Here is a 20,618-nt window from a genome sequence, read left to right on the forward strand (position 1 = left end):
AATTCATCATGAATAGACTCACGTCTGAACAACGCTTGTAAATAGTGCAATTTTATTTCGAAAATAATGGTTCTGTGCGGAATACGTATCGCGCACTACGTCCATTTTATTTTGTTTAGCGATGAAGCGCACTTCTGGTTGAATAGCTACGTCAACAAACAAAACAGCCGCATTTGGAGTAAAGCTAATCCTCAAGTGTATGTCGAAACACCGTTACATCCAGAAAAACTGACTGTTTGGTGCGCTTTATGGGCTGGTGGAATCATTGGTCCGTACTTCTTCAAAAACGATGATGGCCAGAACGTTACAGTCAATGGTGATCGGTATAGAGCCATGATTACTAACTTTTTCATTCCTGAATTGAACAACCATGATGTCCAGGAACTGTGGTTCCAACAAGACGGCGCAACATGTCACACAGCTCGTGCTACAATCGATTTATTGAAAGACACGTTTGGTGACCGAATAATTTCACGTTTTGGACCTGTGAATTGGCCTCCAAGATCTTGCGATTTAACACCGCTAGACTACTTTCTGTGGGGCTATGTAACGTCATTGGTCTATGCGGGTAAGCCACAAACCCTTGACCATTTGGAAGACAACATTCGCCGTGTTATTGCCGATATACGGCCACAAAGTTGGATAAAGTCATCGAAAATTGGACGTCCAGATTGGACTACATCCGAGCCAGCCGTAGCAGTCATATGCCAGAAATCATATTTAAAATGTAATGCCACAAGATTATCTTGCGGATAAATAAAATTCATGTCAATCGAATAATCCATCGTTGTTTTATTGCAATTTAAAGTTCCATAGCTCAAAAAAAAAACACCCTTTACTTGACTTGAGCTTCACTTGAAATCAACTCAAGTTCAAGTGAAATAGTAGTGTTGTCAAGTCAAGTATTTATTCATCAAGTACTTGACTTAACATTGAAAAACTACTATATAGATATTTCAGCTCTACTACCACCAACACACTGATCCCTAAACAACGCAACTTTTTTGTAATTTAAACCACCCTGTATCTCTAACGGTTTTCGATATCCCTGTAGTGCCCCTCTGAATAGTTCTAACCCTGTATACCTCGCACATTCCAAAATACGGATGCCAAAACCTTGCCAGCTTATTTTTATATTTTGTACAGCTTCCACCGAATATTTTCCATTTAGCTGACGCAAAAAAATCCTGTTTTTTTAATTTTCCGATGAATTTTTCAATTAACGGAATTTCTGTGAATTCTACCATATTCGATAAGTGAACAATATTATTGTCCTGGACAATTTGTCCATTAAAACAGGTTCAATGTTTCCGGTTCGGTGGCATAACGCATAACACCAATGAAAATTCCATATCCATATTTCCAACAGTTTCCCATCAAAGAATTCGTGGAATCCGTTTTGATATACATAGGTGTGAAATTTCTAGCGGGTTTGTATTTGCATCGATTGGATTGTTTGTTCCGAGTAAAACTCGATTCGGAACAAATTTCCACGCTACGTGGAAAATCATTTCGATATTCTCAGAATTACGAATTTTTTGCCAAACATTCATAACAACAATACAGACAATCAAATGAACGTATTGATTAAATCATGCAATTCAAGGAATTTCATTTAATTTTTCACGACACTAAAAGTTCACACAAAGGGTATAAAAGTTACCATGGTGAATACGAGAGAAGAATGCATTCCCTGTTTCAATAAACACATTGTGAAATGAACACCTGTTGAAGAATAGAAGTGACATATTAAATTGTTCCGATATTGAAAATTGAGAATTTGATATATGAAATTTAACAGATGGATAATAAGATGAACGTTGAAAATTTCATCGTCTGTCTGGAATAAAAAAATAACTTTTTCTATAGGTAGCGGTTACCAAAGTGATTTCATTCACGCTACAGAGCAATCGCTCAATCGATCTCGGCGAAGCCGCAAGACAGACAAAGTGATATGAAAATTCGGTTTCCAACAATTTTATCCAGACTGTGTTTATTGTGGTTTCAATTGTACGAGCCACGATAATGGAATTGAATTATCGTAGTTTATTCTGATAAGAACACCTCCGTATTTCGATACGATATCGGAATAACTGCATCATTGTTTGTAAATACCAAATTCGATGTGAATAGATACATAGATACACATACGTTTTTTGGTTCTATATCACAGAAAAAAATATAGGAACCTGAGTCTTCAGCGTCAAACTTCACAGGTTTTTTAGTTTTCAAAGTGATTTTTGCAATGCTTTTTCCTAAAATTTCTTTAAAAAAAAAATACTAATTTGAAGCAAGCAAAAGCCGACTTTTCAAAATTGAAAAATCGCTGATTATGAATACGTTTCTATCCGATCAAATACAGTCATTTAAAAACATCATGCACTCATGTTTCCACAACACAATTATCGATTTGAAATCATTTCTTGTGCAAAACTATCTGTTTTATTCTTTGTTCCTATGATTACCTAGAAATGACTAATATATCAGCAAACTATTACTCAAGAAAGGTAGATACGAATGATCATATTCATTAAACTATCTTGAACAGACTTGCATTTCGCATAATATTAGCCTATATTACATTATACCGGTTCTGGTGATTGAGAATTCAATTTTGAATTGAAGGAAAATCTAAATCCGGATCTTATATAACTCAAGTGCATTCATTTCTATTCAACAGCTAATTGATTTGAGACTCATTCGACTTGGAATTATTTACGTGTATTTCGCAGACGAGAATATGAGAAATTATTAATCTATTAATATTCTTTTTCATCGATAATGATGCAGAACATCGTATATCGAAATTCTAAAAGCAAAAGGTTAAATATAACAGAATTACTATCGACTAATTCTGACAATAAGTACCTTCTTAAGGATTTCATTCAACAAGATGCTGAAGTGAATTGCTATTAAACTCTTTTTAAAATTTTATCTGTCGTGAATCAAGTGAGTCGGGGTCTATTCAACTCTAACAAACAGCTTATCAAAGCTTTTGTTGAAGCTCCGTCCAATTGTGGGACAATTCGGATCGAAAGATCATATTTTAAGGTTGTTTTCACTGAATGGATTTTCTCGGCACTCTGTGGTGGTCGATAAAGAAGAAAATGCTGCAAATTTGACACTATCCGTTTTTATTTGGTGTCACTTCATAGAATATCTTAAATTATTGAAAAAAGCGATTTATTGAATGAAAGAAAGCTGTGAAACATGTCAAATCTGACAGAAATATTTCATTTTGAGAGAGTTTATCAATCGGTGATTTTCCCAATGATGGAAATAGAGAATTTTTCTTCGGAATTGATTTCCCATCAACGAATGGTCTATTTTGTTTTCGTTTTATTGGGAATCGGATCCTTTTTAATAGAAATGGTCATTTTATTTTAGTGTTGCGTTTCGATATTGAATAGCAATGAGCTATTGATTTAGCTGGAAAAACGTAATATGATATTTTTCAAACCACCGATATCCATTCAGGAATTGGAAAGCAAATGGATTTTCGGTGTAAATACATGAATCAGTTGTACAAAGAAAAGAAGAAACCAAATGGAATTTATCGATCTGAAAATTTTCATAATGGTATAGGTAATATTTTCAACCCAATAAATCCCCCAGTTCTCTCTTTATCATTTTCAATAATGAAACTTGGAAATAGGAAAACATAATACAGATTGAATTTTTATGGCTTTTTATGGCGAAGCTTGAAATTAATCTCAACTTCGGCAATATTGATGAATAGTCATTTTTTTTTCAGAAAAAATCACTTTTGGTCATTCAAAATTATTTTGTGAACTTTTTTCATTTTTTCGTCGGTGACAGCCTCTTTTGGGCGTCCACTGCGTTTGCCGTCTTCGGTGCTCATTTCACCACGTTCAAACTTAGCATACCAATCAATGATGGTTGATTTTCCTGGTGCAGACCCCAGAAACTCTTCATCAAGCCAAGATTTTGCTTTAAATGTATTTTTCTCTTCAAAAAGCAATATTTGATCAGCAGACGAAATTCTTTTTTCCATCTTTTTTCAAATAACAAAAGTAGCTACACTCACAACGCAATATCTCACAAACTAATGGTCAAACTGCTATCAAATTTTGACACGTATCGTCTGAAGGTTGGTACTAACGAAAAATCATATGGATTTAATACTAGAACCGTTATCTGTGCATCAGACCAGGTACTTTTCAATTGGCTTAATTTCTTATTCAGAAGGTCAATTAACCTGTGAAAATTTTTCCATTAGGCATAGTCCTTTATCACAGTATCCACGAATGACAGAAGAAATGTCAAACAAAATTACCATTGTAACCATTTCAATTTGGAAAAACTCGAAAGAATTTCTCGGTCCAATACGCACAGGTTTATCAAGAATAATAAAAAGATCGTAAGTTCCGATTGACAAATACGAAAACATCAATTTCTATTCAGTAGTAATCCTAATGGACTTCCTCAATATTAACCCAAAGGGCCTTCGTAATGATGAGTCATAGGCCACATCCATCAAGTTTGGAATAATCTTATCGGACGTCGACCTAATCACGAGCAACCATAAGTCTATTGTTGGATGAGGATAATTTCATTGACGTTCAAGATGACCAATAAATCCCACGACAAATCTGAACTGGTATCTGAATCTTAGGGCAAGTGTTTCGATGTAGACAGAATGACCGAGTAGTAGGCCGGTTTGCCCAAAATTGTCCCTAATACAATACTGGTAAAACGGGAGGTAGAGTTTCGAGATTTGGTATTCAGTTTCTTCAACCTCTCATCAAGATTTATTACAAGAACGTTTCTACTAAGATTTCTCGACTTCCTCTGCGTCATTTGAAAGTTCTAACACATGGCCCTGAAATGGACATGCAATTTGATATTTTTGAGAGAATTAGACTCCCATACAACGTTTTTCATTATCTCAGTTGGTGTGAATGAACGATAATAATTATTTTTATATAACGAACAGATATTCGTTCGAATTATCATGGAGGTATTACTTAACATAGCTACAGAACCGGATAATAAGTGCATTTTTTATTGTGAATAATATACCTTGATTTTGTTCGTGAATGACAATGTTATGATTAAAAACCGAAACTGTATAGCAACATAGTTATAGTTATTAGAAGGTGGCAATGAAGATTACACTCGCAATACAAAAAGTAAAAAATAACGTCAATTGGGAATATTTTTGATTAATTTTTAATATGAAAAGATAATATTATCCGTTTCAAAGATATTGCGTTTTTCGACTCCATTTTTTATGGGACACCCTATATATAATAATTTTTCATTTATTTCGAGATTTGATTCATTTTGTGTCCATTGTGTAAATGCGATTAAGTTATATATATAGTGTGTCCCATTTAAAACACCACCCCTCCTCTATATCTCGAAAACGATAATTAATTTCTAATTAAATGGGACATCCTATATACGACTTGTTACAATTATACAATGGACTTGTAGTTCTCGGGATGCTTTCAGTGAGTATAGAATTTGGGACACCCTGTACATTTATCACTTTTGAAGGTGACTATGTTGACGAATAAAATAGAATTTTCAAGAAAAAAAGAAGAGTTTTTACTGGTTAGGTCAGGGACTTATAAATGAAGTGGTAGTGGTCTCAAAGGGCGCTTTGAGCGCTTAAATAAAAGCTCAAAGGCTCCTGACTTCACGTCAGTGCTTCCCCTTTAATTTATTATTGAATTTGGCCATAACTTCGTCACCAATGAATCGAACCTTATCGTTTGGGACCATTCCCGGCTCAAAATTCGAAAATTACAGACGATCTGTGATCGAGCGCTAAAAAACCTGGATCGATCCAATTGGAAGCTCACACGTCAAACGTAGGCTTCACGAAAGTGAGAAAATGACGATACAGGAGAGTCATTCTGGCCGTCACTTTTAACGAATCGATTTTCATGAATATTAAATCAACTAGTTTTCTGACACGGTGGCGCAAACTCGTCTATAATACCTACATCTGGAACGTGAAAGCTATCCAATTGAAAGGTTTCCTGTGGCCCCATCAACTTCCTAAATATATTCATTTCATATTATAAATATATTGTAAATAGCCTTCGAACGCCAGATAAACGATTATCTCGAGAGCCGATTTGAGCCAACATCCTGAATTGCCGACAAGTTCAAAAGAACCTCAACATTATTTATCTGCATGGAAAATGTTGGCTCAGCGTACAAACTGATAATTTTTTTTTAATTAACTATCGAAGGCTTTCTTTGTCTTCAATCACCACAAGTGAACAATTAAATTTGCCTTTTTAACACCAACCTATTAGGCCAATTGAAAAGTCCCCGGTCTGATGCACAGATGGCGGTGCTAGTATTAATTCCATATGATTTTTAGTTAGTACCAACCTTCGAACGATACGTGTCAAAATTTTACAGCAGTCCGACCATTAGTTTGTGAGATATTGCGTTGTGAGTGTCGTTATTTTTGTTATTTGAAAAAAAAAAGAATTTCGTGTGCTGATAAAATATTGCCTTTTGAAGGGAAAAAATACAGTTGAAGCAAAATCTTGGCTTGATGAAGAGTTTCTGTCGATATGTGATAATGGTTGAAACATGGCTCCATCATTTCATTCCGTAGTCCAATCAGTCAGCTGAGTGGACTGCACAAGATGAACCGAATCCAAAGCGAGGAAAAATACAACAGTCAGCTAGCAAGCTTATGGCATCAGTATTCTGGGATGTGCAAGGTATAATATTTATTGATTACCTCCAAAAGGGCCAGGCCATCAACTTCGATTATTATATAGCGTTATTGGATCGTTTAAAGGATGAAATCTTTGAAATACGGCCCCATTTGAAGAAAAAAAAGGCTGTTTCATCGAGACAATGCGCCGTGTCACAAATCAATGAAAACAATGGCAAAATTGCATGAATTGGGCTTCGAATTGCTTCTGCATCCACCGTATTCGCCAGATCTGGCCCCCAGCGACTTTTTCCTGTTCTCAGACCTCAAAAGAATGATCGACGGAAAGAAATTTGGCGCCAATGAAGAAGTAATTGGCGAAACTGAGGCCTATTTTGAAGCGGAAGACAAATCGTACTACAAAAATGGTATCGAAATGTTGGAAGATCGCTATAATCGCTGTATCGCCCTCGAATGCAACTATGTTGAATAATAAAATCGCCAAATTTTGCCAAAAAATTGTGTTTTACTATGATAGACTGGGGACTTTTCAATTGGCCTGTTATTGAAAGAATAGAGCAAATCAAGTTAGTTTATTGTATTAGCTAGTGAAACAGATCCGATATATCAAAGTTAAATCCATCAATATCCCATAAATGATCAGATTCGTTGAACTAATCCCGTTTGATGCTAAATGAAATACCTGCACAATATGAAACTTTTGGTCTGTTAAACAATGTTCACCTCTCAAATAACTTTCATCTGTCGACAGTCAAAGAGAATGCATTTATTGCATATATGTACTGGAATTCCTAGAGAACAACCATTCATGATGGCATGTGACGAAAATGTCATTGATAGGTATGTATCTAATTTGATGCAGGCACAAATGAACAATGTTGTGGTTAATCAAACAAATTCTTCGATATATACCCCTATTCGAAGTTGCACACCAAAGCCAAATAATTTAATTCGAAATGTCGATAAAGCTGGATAATTAGACACATTTCGGTTTACAAATCGTTGAGGAATAGTTATTTATAATACAAGTGCAGAAGGCATTGATATTCTTCCACGAGTTCAAAATTCAAAAACGAGCCACGAAGTGGCGAGTTTTGGAATGAACGAGTGGTAGAATGAGCCTTCTGTACGAGTATTATACATTATTTTCTCTAATTCTGTGGTTATTCCGTTCATTCTTCCACATCTTGTAGAACAAAATCGTGCGAGAATATTTCAGAAACGCACAGTTTTCATGGTTATATTTTATTATTCTATGTTGGCACTCCGAACTTTCCGCTACGGCTTTATCTGTCAATTCATCAAATTGCCTTAAAGAAATCAGTTCTGCCAACCAACATTTTTCAATGCAAAAATCACTAAATTATATTTATGGAAATATTTCATTAATTTCAATGAAAATGCAATGAATTAGAGAAAATAATGTATAATACTCGTACAGAAGGCTCATTCTACCACTCGTTCATTCCAAAACTCGCCACTTCGTGGCTCGTTTTTGAATTTTGAACTCGTGGAAGAATATCAATGCCTTCTGCACTTGTATTATAAATAACTATTCTCTAATTCATTGCATTTTCATTGAAATTAATGAAATATTCCCATAAATATAATTTAGTGATTTTTGCATTGAAAAATGTTGGTTGGCAGAACTGATTTCTTTAAGGCAATTTGATGAATTGACAGATAAATCCGTAGCGGAAAGTTCGGAGTGCCAACATAGAATAATAAAATATAACCATGAAAACTGTGCGTTTCTGATATATTCTCGCACGATTTTGTTCTACAAGATGTGGAAGAATGAACGGAATAACCACAGAATTAGAGAAAAGCTATTTTCATCGGAGATAAAATAATACAAAGCACTCATTTTTTATCCATTTTTCAAACGATGGTAACGTCACTTCATCTCTATATATCGATCCAGATCGAACTATTAATGTTCGCTACAGATTTGGTAAATAAGTACCAAAACTTAAAATTAATCTATTCATCACAACTTCATATTAATTCCTGAGGATTACTAGAGAATTGTTCGAAATTTTTTCTCGAAATCGATAGCAGATACGACGAAACTACCAAAAACAAACCACTCTGTAGATTTGCATTAAAACTTAGTAGGTATATCACATGATGAAAACTTTAAATTGGAATATCTACGCCAAATTAAAAGTTAAATATTTCGTAAAGGGAAGGTGCTCTGAAGAACAACTTGAAACAATCAAACTTCAACACCTTGCATCTCGATAACGAAAAGTTTGCAGGCTTATGTTTACAGACCTGTTTTTTTCTTAAAATGATCCGAGGAAGAATTGTGAGTGTTATATTATTTTATGTCTATGTTGAAATCTACATTTTTCTCGCTGTTAACTGCTTTGTGTGAAATTCGCTACGTTCCTTCAGATATTAAATTCCTGTACATGAAATAAATAAAAAAAAAATTGACTTACTTATTTTCCAGGGAACACCACCCACAGTACGGATCCTTGGCTCCTAAACATTCCAGGCAGTTTCTGTATACGCGGCATTCTTGAACTTTGACTTTAGATACCTGAAACAAACAGAATTCGATGCTTTCGGTACGTCAGATTCAACCAACACTCCAGAGAATTCAACTGGGGAATTCTCTGGAGCTCATTTCCTATTTTAATTACGAATTTTTGTCTACGATTTTCTCCTTCAAAGTCAGACCCAGGTTCGATGCGCCCACGCTTTAAGAAGCAGGGAAATTGCTTATCAAAACCATAAATTTCCCGCTATCAGTCATTTTCAGGTTTCCTTGGAAGGTTTATCCAAGACAATTTGTTTCAACAAGAAGAGATTATCGAGTTTATTATTTCCTTTTGCCTATCTGCATTGACAGACACTCACAAAGATTAAATTGGATGTCAATAACAGCACAAGACATCTTGTCAATACTGAGGAAGACATAATTGGAATATCGAACTTTTTATAATAAAAAAAGAGGTTAAACGGAAGACTGACTTCGAGCAGCACTTCATTTTATGAATACACTACCTGGTAAAATAATCCATTTGGTAGTAATCATATTTATAGATTGGACTTTTCAGAAGGATAAAAATCGAGTTGATATTAAAAAAAAAATGCTATTAAATATGCAGAATGAAACTTCAATAACTCTTATAATTCATATCACGAAAAATGATTCCTCACTTGGAAAATATTGATGGTTTTCGAGATATTGAGAGGGACAGGTTTTTGTCAATATTCTCAGGATATTTGACATTACTAAGTCCTATTGGAATATTTTTCTGACCCAATATTGTACATTAGTTACTCTATCAAACAGTACTTATATCCTAATTTGATCTGTTACATACATGACGAGGAAAACAACTTGACATATTTCAAATTGAACACCCTGTATACTATCTATTATAAGTTGCAACAACAAAGTCTACTTTTGAAAGGAGGAGACGACTGATGAAAATGAACAAAAGATAGCTTTTTCAACTTGAATGTTTTCCTCATTAAGTATTTTTCGTAAAAACAGATGTTTGCCATATGGCGATGATGTTTGTGCATCAATAACAAACAGGTGTTCAATTTTAAATGGAAAATATTCTGTAAGTTTTCATTTAAAACATTTGGCAAGATATTTTTCATGCCATTTCAGATATTGGAGAGAGTATGTATAATATTTGACCAGAAATATTTTTCGATAAATATTGAAAGAAGAAATTGTTATGATAAATATCTCGAAAATCGTCGGATTGAGGGTTGGTAGAACCTTCTATCTTTTATTTAGAAACACGCAAATTAAAAATAAAAATAAAGTTGAAAAACTGAACATATGGTAGGCAAAATCGACCTCAGATTACATGGATGGAACATCAAATATGTCAGTTCGATTAAGTAAACAAAGCTAGCTATAATTTGATCGGTTGAGTACAGGCTCTATTGTTTTGGACGTACAGTGCCCTGTTGTCACTTTGTGCACCCGTAACGAAGCGATTCAAGCATTTTTTAAAACGGAATTTAAATAGTTTTTGCAAGTAATTTGAGAAAAATCATCAATAAATTTGCATCTGGAGTAATTCAGGAGAATTCCCAATAAAAAAAACGCTTTCATATAGAACATAGTTGAAAATTGCTTTTTGAAGACTTTTTTTGAACTACTACGATTGATATTTTAAAAAAATAAAAATTGATTCGTCAAATATCTTAAAGAAGAAGTAACCATGATTTCTGTAAACTTTATATCGATAATTATTTCTCCTAGATATAATTATTCGAAGGAATTCAAACACATAAGCTTCAAAACTAAACACTGAGGATTGGATGAGTCACAAATACTCATACTTTTGTTTATATTATCCACGAATCGACTGGAAAAATGACGAAACCTTTCGCAACTTAAAATGACACCTCAACTCTCTATCTTTATTCAGTAGATGCATAAATTGATTACTAATCCCATTTCAACATTGTCATCAAGTATAATAATCGAACGTTCGAGTAATATGTTTTCCTCAGAAAAAAAAATTATTAATCATCATCAATTTTATCATGTGATTTATTTCTATTCTCATCAGATTCATCTCAATAACTTTAATGGAGTCGAAAGAATGAAAATCATTAATATTCAAGACATGGCACAAAAATGCTAATAACTGAGCAGAGACGATGAGAATTCTATTCGAATTGAAGTGATAAAATGAGAAATCAATTGTTCCTTTGGCATATACAGTATGGTCGCAAATGTAGACTAATATTCAAAGAGTATTCTGGAATTCGTTTTGTCCCTGAAATGAGTCCATTCAAATTATTCATAGAATAGGAAACAAGGTTTTGGTTCCACTCTGAATAATTCGACTTCGTCATGTAGTTTTTATTCATCGAAAATTACAAAAGAGTTGTACCAAAGATAAACACGCCAATTTTCAACCCATCAAATTGTGCAGCGACAAAACGAATTACATTTTTATTACAACTCGAAAAAAAAATCAAATTGAACAACAAACAATATTTGAATGCGTCGATTCGTCCATTAGTGCAAATAGAGAAATATTATTTACTTTTCCGCTATGCTCATTTTTGTATATTCCGGTATGTTTTTATAAGCATTGTTTACTTTTTTCTACGTTGAAACGTTCATGTAGGAAAACAATCAAAATTATTCTTTGGGCCTTTTAATATTTCATTCGAATAATGACCTGGAATTCATGTCCACAAAAATATCCGAAATATACAGGTTGAGTCGCGAGAAACTGTACAGGGTGGGCAAATTTCGATGTTTTAGCACTACAACTTTTGAACCAGAGTTGATAGGCAAAATCTGATACCCCATTCTTATTCTTTTTTTCTGATAAACTAACGAGAATAGTATTCATTTTTGGCCACCTTCCCGTGTTTTCGAGTTCTAAGCGAAAATTGGAAAAATGGCGATATCGAAAAAAATTTATATCTCCGTTGATACTGATGATAGAGCTCTGAAATTAAAACATTACACAGTCACTTTTTTACATAGAATCCAGAAGCGTTCTCGTTTTTTTAACAGGGTTTTCAATTACGGAGATATGAACCAGTGGCCCACCCTGTATAGTTCTTGAAATTTGTGAATTTTTGAGGATTGCAATAAATTGAACGATATATTCAATAATGTCGACTAGCTCATTAAAATCTAAACCGTATGATTTGATTGTTGTTCGAAACTACGTGAAGTGCTGGCCACTTTTCTAAACGTAGGAAAATACGATTCGTACGGAACCCCACAAGCTACTATATACACTATGGAAAGCGAGAAAACAAAGTAATAACAAGCTGTGCTTATGGTTTCTGCTCCAGTAGAGAGTGAATTCTAAGGAAAACTTTTCTCGGTTCTATACGGTTAGAGTAAGAGTTGATCTTACCGTTTTCTCCGTCATAACGTATAAGTGCATAAGCTGAGAGTCTAATCGCAAATCTGCATTCACTGGAGAATTTTCTTCGACTGTTATGTCCCCATATTCCAACGCTGAAGTGGACGACTCAACAACCACCTGAAAAAAAAAATAAATATAAAATGGTGAATTGCTGGAGTTGAAGACTGGAAGAAAACGTTCGACCAGAATCGTACGAAACTCTCGACATATATCGATTTCATTTTTGATTATTTGCTTCTTTGCGAAACGAAATGATCGGAGAACTTATTTTGTAGTTATTCTCACAATTCTTGTCAACAGTTTCTCCAAATATACAGTTCAATTGAGCTCAATTGATATGTACAGGGTGTCCCAAATTCGAGAACTATAATCTAGCTTATTCGACAAAATAATGAAAAACATGAAAAAATTGCTTTGTATAACATCAAAGTACCTTCCCAATGATGTATTAAAAAGGTTCGTACATTTGACAGCCCTGTAGTAGCTTCCCCTCACTTTTCATTTTCAAATGGCACCCCCTGTATATTGTCAGTGAGAATTGCGTGTCATTCTATTTGGAATACAACGATAGCACAAACTTGGTATTTTATTTATAAATAACAACAAAAACATTAACATTTTGTGAAGTATGAATTGCAACCAAAATACCTAATATGCAATTCAAGAAACGAAGAAACATTTAAAGCAAGTTTTTCGTCATGAAAAACATCGGTTTTTTAAAACAAAAAATTCATCTACTTCTCATATGTGGAGTTCGTACAAACATGGGTGGAGGCATTTCCATTTTATAAAAATAATTAAATAACGTGAAAAAAGTCACAATGTTTTTGTTATTAATAAAAAAATACCAAGTTGTATTCCAAATAGAATGACACGCAATTTTCACTGAAAATATACAGGTGGTGCCATTTGAAAATAAAAAAGTGAGGGGAAGCTACCACAAGGCTGTCAAATGTAAGAACTTTTTTATACATCATTGGAAAGGTACTTTGATGTTATTCAAAGCAATTTTTTTATTTTTTTAGTTTCTTGTCAAATAAGCTAGATATTGCCTGTATACGATCAATTGGGACACCCGGTATATATCTAGATTGATAATTAATTTGTAATTGAATGGGTCACCCTATATATGACTTGACACAAAATGAATTAAATCTCGAAATAAATCAAAAATACATATTTATATATAAGACGTCCCATTTCAAGAATGAAGGGGGGTAATACACCAAAAATTATTTATTTCGAATTAATCAGATAGATATCAAGAGCAAATTATGCAAAATGTGATTATGTCCTGCCGCGGTCGAAAATTCAATCTAGGTCCAAAATTTCCAACATGAATTGAATTGTATACAATGCCAAATCCGATCATTTCGGGTACAATCAAATTTTAGGAAAGGTTTAATCATTTCAGTTCCATTATTTCTATGAAATCCACTTAGTTGACTGGCATTATTCGATTTGTGTGTTCTAATTGTTGAGTACGTTTCAAAGCCGACTTTGTTCAAGAACCCCTACAGTCTACAACACAGAAGAGATCGATCTGGGGGGGTCTATACATCAGTGCATTATTTCTTGTTGATACAAAACACCTTCAGCTTTTGGTTACAGCCAAGAATCTAGTCGAATATATTCGCTTAATAGGCTTAAATTGTTTGATAGTTGCAAGATTATTGAAACAAAGGCAGATTATAAAATGAAAACAAGACAAAACCTCGAGCTGATTTTATCGATACATCTCTAATAGTTTTTTCAATATAATTCCTGCAGAAATAAAGGGTGTTTTATCAAACAACGATAGATTATTCGATTGACATGAATTTCATTTATTCGCAAGATGATCTTGTAGCATTACATTTTGAATATGATTTCTGGCATAAGACCGCCACGGCTGGCTCGGATATAGTCCAATCTGGACGTCCAATTTTCGATGACTTTTTCCAACATTTGTGGCCGTATATCGGCAATGACACGGCGAATGTTGTCTTCCAAATGGTCAAGGGTTTGTGGCTTATCCGCATAGACCAATGACTTTACAGAGCCCCACAGAAAGTAGTCTAGCGGTGTTAAATCACAAGATCTTGGAGGCCAATTCACAGGTCCAAAACGTGAAATTAGGCGGTCAAAAACGTGTCTTTCAATGAATCGATTGTGGCCACAGCTCCTGGACATCATGGTTGTTCAATTCAGGAATGAAAAAGTTAGTAATCATGGCTCTATACCGATCACCATTGACTGTAAAGTTCTGGCCATCATCGTTTTTGAAGAAGTACGGACCATTGATTCCACCAGCTCATAAAGCGCACCAAACAGTCAGTTTTTCTGGATGTAACGGTGTTTCGACATACACTTGAGGATTAGCTTCACTCCAAATGCGGCAGTTTTGTTTGTTGACGTAGCCATTCAACCAGAAGTGCGCTTCATCGCTAATGGGCGTAATGCGCGATACGTATTCCGCACAGAACCATTATTTTCGAAACAAAATTGCACCATTTGCAAGCGTTGTTCAGGCGTGAGTCTATTCATGATGAATTGCCCAACCAAACTGAGAATAAATCACTTGACAGACAGCTGTTAAATCGGTCGCCATCTTGAACAGTAATGCCAACTTAAAGTTATATACCTCGAAAAAAACACCCTATATTTGTCTTTCAATTAGTTTTTCAGGCGAATTTCTTTTCTTGGTGCGTTTTTTGAAGATCTACAAAAAGTCAGTAATCACTGGATGTCAGATCTGGAGAAAAAACTGAGCAGTCAAACAGTTCTCTTCGATTTGTGACAAGATGAAATGCATTTTTTTGCATTTGAGGATGGTTTTACTCAATTTTATCAAAAAATATATTAATTAAAAAATGTCAAAAAACCAGACGTCGCCATACGGTGAAATAAGACGAAGTGTACGCCAATGCATGTCGTTAAAGCCTGTGCCAGGGGGTCATCATGCTTCACACTATGGGACCCCATGAAGGTCTGTACTACGCTCGACACAGAACTATTCCTCCTTCAATATCCAATAGCACTTGAATTCTGATGAGCCACAGCAGGGGTGGATTCAGAAAAAAAAACTATTACCGCGATTCGACCTTTTTTTATTATTCAGCTTGTGGAAACGGAGTTTTCCATTCGTGAAAAGAAAAACAGATGTAGATGACGTTTCGCTGGGAAATTACCGCATTGACGTGCACAGTCCTTTTGAAATAACTTCAAATACATCGACAACGATTTTTATAAACAGCTGACTTGTCAACGAAAATATTAAATTCGCCTACTTTTTGTGAATATACCGGGTGTCCCAAGTTATCGCAATATTTAGCTTATTTGACAGGATAATGAAAAAAATTGCTTTGTAACGGGTGTTTTTTTTTTTCGAGGTATATAACTTCAAGTTGGCATTACTGTTCAAGATGGCGACCGATTTAACAGCTGTCAAGTGATTTATTCTCAGTTTGGTTGGGCAATTCATCATGAATAGACTCACGCCTGAACAACGCTTGCAAATGGTGCAATTTTGTTTCGAAAATAATGGTTCTGTGCGGAATACGTATCGCGCATTACGCCCATTAGCGATGAAGCGCACTTCTGGTTGAATGGCTACGTCAACAAACAAAACTGCCGCATTTGGAGTGAAGCTAATCCTCAAGTGTATGTCGAAACACCTTTACATCCAGAAAAACTGGCTGTTTGGTGCGCTTTATGGGCTGGTGGAATCATTGGTCCGTACTTCTTCAAAAACGATGATGGCCAGAACGTTACAGTCAATGGTGATCGGTATAGAGACATGATTTCTAATTTTTTCATTCCTGAATTGAACAACCATGATGTTCAGGAGCTGTGGTTCCAACAAGACGGTGCAACATGTCACACAGCTCGTGCCACAATCGATTTATTGAAAGACACGTTTGGTGACCGTCTAATTTCACGTTTTGGACCTGTGAATTGGCCTCCAAGATTTGTGATTTAACACCGCTAGACTACTTTCTGTGGGGCTATGTAAAGTCATTGGTCTATGCGGATAAGCCACAAACCCTAGACCATTTGGAAGACAACATTCGCCGTGTTATTGCCGATATACGGCCACAAATGTTGGAAAAAGTCATCGAAAATTGGACGTCCAGATTGGACTACATCCGAGCCAGCCGTGGCGGTCATGTGCCAGAAATCATATTTAAAATGTAATGCCACAAGATTATCTTGCGGATAAATAAAATTTATGTCATCGTTGTTTTATTGCAATTTTAAGTTCTATAGCTCTAAAAAAAAAAACACCTTTTATAATTTCAAAGTACCTTCCCAATGATGTATAAAAAAGGTTCGTAAATTTGACAGCCCTGTGGTAGCTACCCCTCACTTTTCATTTTCAAATAGCAGTGAAAATTGCGTGTCATTCTATTTGGAATACAATGATAGCACAGAACTGACATTCTCAAACTTCGACACCCTGTAACTCGAAAACTAGTCATGATTGAGTTGGACCCATAGACTTTCTAATTCAGGAGGTCAAATTCTACAACATACGAAAAATTCAGAAAAATCAACCGGTGACAATTTTGCCTTTGCCGAGAAACATTTCACGTTTAAGCTTTCTTGGGACCAGCCTGTATAATGGTGACAGAAACTCAAGTGATTCATACAAGATCCAGTGGTCAGAGTCATCGTGAGAACAAACTGGTTCTACTACGTCCTTGGATATTTTCAATGAACTCAGATTAATTTCCAATAGCGGTATTTTAATTTTAAATTCACGTCTTTTGTACTAAAATCTGTAACCTATAAATAAAGTTGTCGATTCTTTTCCGGACCATTATACTTTATACCTACTGCTACATTACTTGAAGCAGAAATAATTAAATGCTTAATACAATCCTCAGGAATTTATATCAGTTTTTTCTGAGACCATTTTCTTTCTGAACATTCTTGGATTAGCATCCAAATAAAATGATGAGAAAATTACAAATTATTTCCACAATTTTCATATCCGAATGAAGCGCATTCTCCGAATAAGCCAAATGAAGTCGACGTTATTCCCTTTTTTTTTTCAACAGGAAAATATTTAATCTAGCAAACGTGAAATTGAAACGAGAAAGAATTGAGGATAATTTTGAAAAGGATCTCGGGAAAAAAAATTAATTCAATTGCTCTCCTCTTTTGAAATGAAAGACCATTTCATGGAATTCACAAACGGTATACACTGTGTCCGTAAAGTATGGAACAAATTCATTTTTAGCTAAACAGATCATTTTAAGAAACAATCCTGAAACACGTAGATTTTTTATTTCAATTTACCGTATTTTGAAATAATCTGATATATATTACTTCTGAGTAATGACGTCACTGCCATTTTTTTTATCATATATGTTGATTCCAATTGGTACAGGTGGACAAAAATTACAATAGTTTTGTGTGTGCTCATAAAGTAACGCGTAACATTCTTTATTAGTTGAATTAATAATATTATCCGAAATACTTATTGTCTAGCGGCAATAAACAAATAATGACATTTCACAAAAAACTAGACGACTATGTTTTTTTAAATTGATAAGAAATAATTTCTTTCATATTCTGTAATTTCTGTCTGCTGGATCACAAGTACCAAACATGTTTGGAAACAGCTTCTTTTTATTAATCTGAAAATGTAACAAACTACAGGGTGTTACATTCAAACCAATTACCGCTAGACAATAAGTATTTTTGATAATAATGTTAATTTAACTAATAAAGAATGTTACGCGTTACTTCATGAGCACACACAAAACCATTGTATTTTTGTCCACCCTGTACCAATTGGAATCAACATGTGATACATTTTTGGAATCAGCTCAGCTAGAGTAATCGGAAAATAGAGACAAAATGGTGGTGTTCCATTAAAGAAAAATGATGGCGACGTCATTACTCGAAAGTAATTCACCCTGTATATTAGATTATTATTTAAAAATACGGTAAATTAAAATAAAAAATCGACGTGTTACAGGATTATTTCTTCAAATGGTCTGTTTAGCTAAAAATGAATTTGATCCATACTTAACGGACACAGTGTATATGCAATGCTGGCGGAAGTATAATTTGCTGAAGTTAATTCAACGAAGTTTATTGGTCATTTGAATCCTTTTTATCTGCCATACTCTGATTGAATTCCCACAAAATCGATTCAGAGTCCTCGTTAGAGTGGCCTAAAACAACACCACAGGGAATATTAGATGGTTCGTTACAAATGATCTTACAATAATCAAATTCCATCATCCACATCAGTTCGAATTTCTATTTGTGCAGCGAATGTATAAATCATTAATTAATGAACGGAATAATATCGATGTATTTCTATTTCATGAAATGAGCAAGTCCGTGAACGCAACGTATTTTCCCTAGCTTCATTATAGTTATCGATTTATACGTTTCTCATTAACATACATGATATACAGTGCGTCCATTTTCCTCGTTACTAATTGATGTGATGGCTGTGGAAATAGTTGCTGCTATCATTAATTCTTCTTTAAGTATTCAGAGTAACAATGCAATAAGAATATTCGATAAAAATTGACGATGAAATAGTAATAAAGAAGTATTTTATACTATGGCTCACTATTTTCCCTTATATCATATTAGGGCAATTGGACAGTCCCCGGTCTGATGCACAGATGGCGGTGATAGTATAAATGCGTATGATTTTTAGTTAGTACCATCTTTCAAACGATACGTGTCCAAATTTGACAGCAGTCCGACAATTAGTTTGTGAGATATTGCGTTGTGAGTGTAGCTACTTTTGTTATTTGAAAAAAGATGAAAAAACTAAAAGAATTTCGTGTGCTGATAAAATATTACTTTTTGAAGGGAAAAAATACAGTTGAAGCAAAATCTTGGCTTGATGAAGAGTTTCCGGGGTCTGCACCAGAAAAATTAACCATCATTGATTGGTATGCTAAGTTTAAACGTGGTGAAATAAGCACCGAAGACGGCGAACGCAGAGGACGTCCAAAAAAGGCTGTCACCGATGAAAAACGGCTCCATATGAAGAGAAAAAAAGTGCTGTTTCATCAAGACAATGCGCCGTGTCACAAATCAATGAAAACAATGGCAAAATTGCATGAATTGGGCTTCGAATTGCTTTTGCATCCACCGTATTCGCCAGATCTGGCTCCCAGCGACTTTTTCCTGTTCTCAGACCTCGAAAGAATGCTTGCTAGAAAGAAATTTGGCGCCAATGAAGAAGTAATCGCCGAAACTGAGGCCTATTTTGAAGCGAAAGACAAATCGTACTACAAAAATGGTATCGAAAAGTTCGAAGATCGCCCTCGAAGGCAACTATGTTCCATAATAAAATCGAATTTTGCAAAAAAAAAGTGTTCGACTATGGTAGACCGGGGACTTCTCAATTGTCCTGTTATATGTCTCGTAGATTCGAACTTTAAACTCTTTAATTTATCGACAAAATCTGTAAATAACAAACTATTTCTACGAATGATTGCAAAGTTCTGTTGTTGTGGTTAAATCACCAATTCCCGAATATTGAAGTGAATCACAGGAAGATAAGAGAAGCTTATCTGTAACTTTTGGAAGGTCAATATGATAATAATGATTATAACGATCTGGCTAAATAGAATGGTGGGATTAAAATCTCTTCAAATTGTTCCGACGTTAATTTCAATTGCTGACTACGTAGGTGGTAATTGTACACGAAAGAGTTGATAAGAGATAAATGTTCAAACCTTTTTCAGATGCCCCGAAGCAGTTCCTATGAAGACGACTGTGAAATCTCCTGTAGATGTAGCTGCAACAGCTGTTAACCTGGTGTTGAATAAGAGTACCGGTATCGCCGACATAGGTTGCTCACCACCAAGTGGTGTGTTCACATCAAGACCACAAAAATCCTCAGCTATGGTTTGCAGTTTCTGTAACAAGAGGAAATCGTGAAGAAATCAGTTACACGAAATGTTATCATTCAAAAATCATTACAATAGAGACTTATATTCTAATCATATTAGTTTAACCGGGATCTTTGGCATTTAAAATTCTCAAGCTAACAGTTTACACATTCGGTAGACCAATAGCTGATAGATCCACAGAATCAGTGA

General features: G+C 34.7%; 1 protein-coding gene across 2 annotated transcripts in view; it reads right to left on the reverse strand.

Annotated features, from left to right (window-relative positions):
- The window catches only part of LOC123686269 (plexin-A4), a 55,179-nt gene that overhangs the window by 14,914 nt on the left and 19,647 nt on the right, over positions 1–20,618 (reverse strand). For both annotated transcript variants that reach the window (XM_045626289.1, XM_045626288.1), the window contains exons 3-5: positions 20,253–20,435; positions 12,541–12,669; positions 9,118–9,218 (exon numbers count right to left, since the gene is read on the reverse strand). In XM_045626289.1, the coding sequence (XP_045482245.1) occupies positions 9,118–9,218; positions 12,541–12,669; positions 20,253–20,435 (413 nt within the window). The remainder of the gene's footprint in view (positions 1–9,117; positions 9,219–12,540; positions 12,670–20,252; positions 20,436–20,618) is intronic.

Source organism: Harmonia axyridis, chromosome X (genome assembly GCF_914767665.1).
Source record: "Harmonia axyridis chromosome X, icHarAxyr1.1, whole genome shotgun sequence".
In the NCBI taxonomy this organism is placed as follows: domain Eukaryota; kingdom Metazoa; phylum Arthropoda; class Insecta; order Coleoptera; family Coccinellidae; genus Harmonia; species Harmonia axyridis.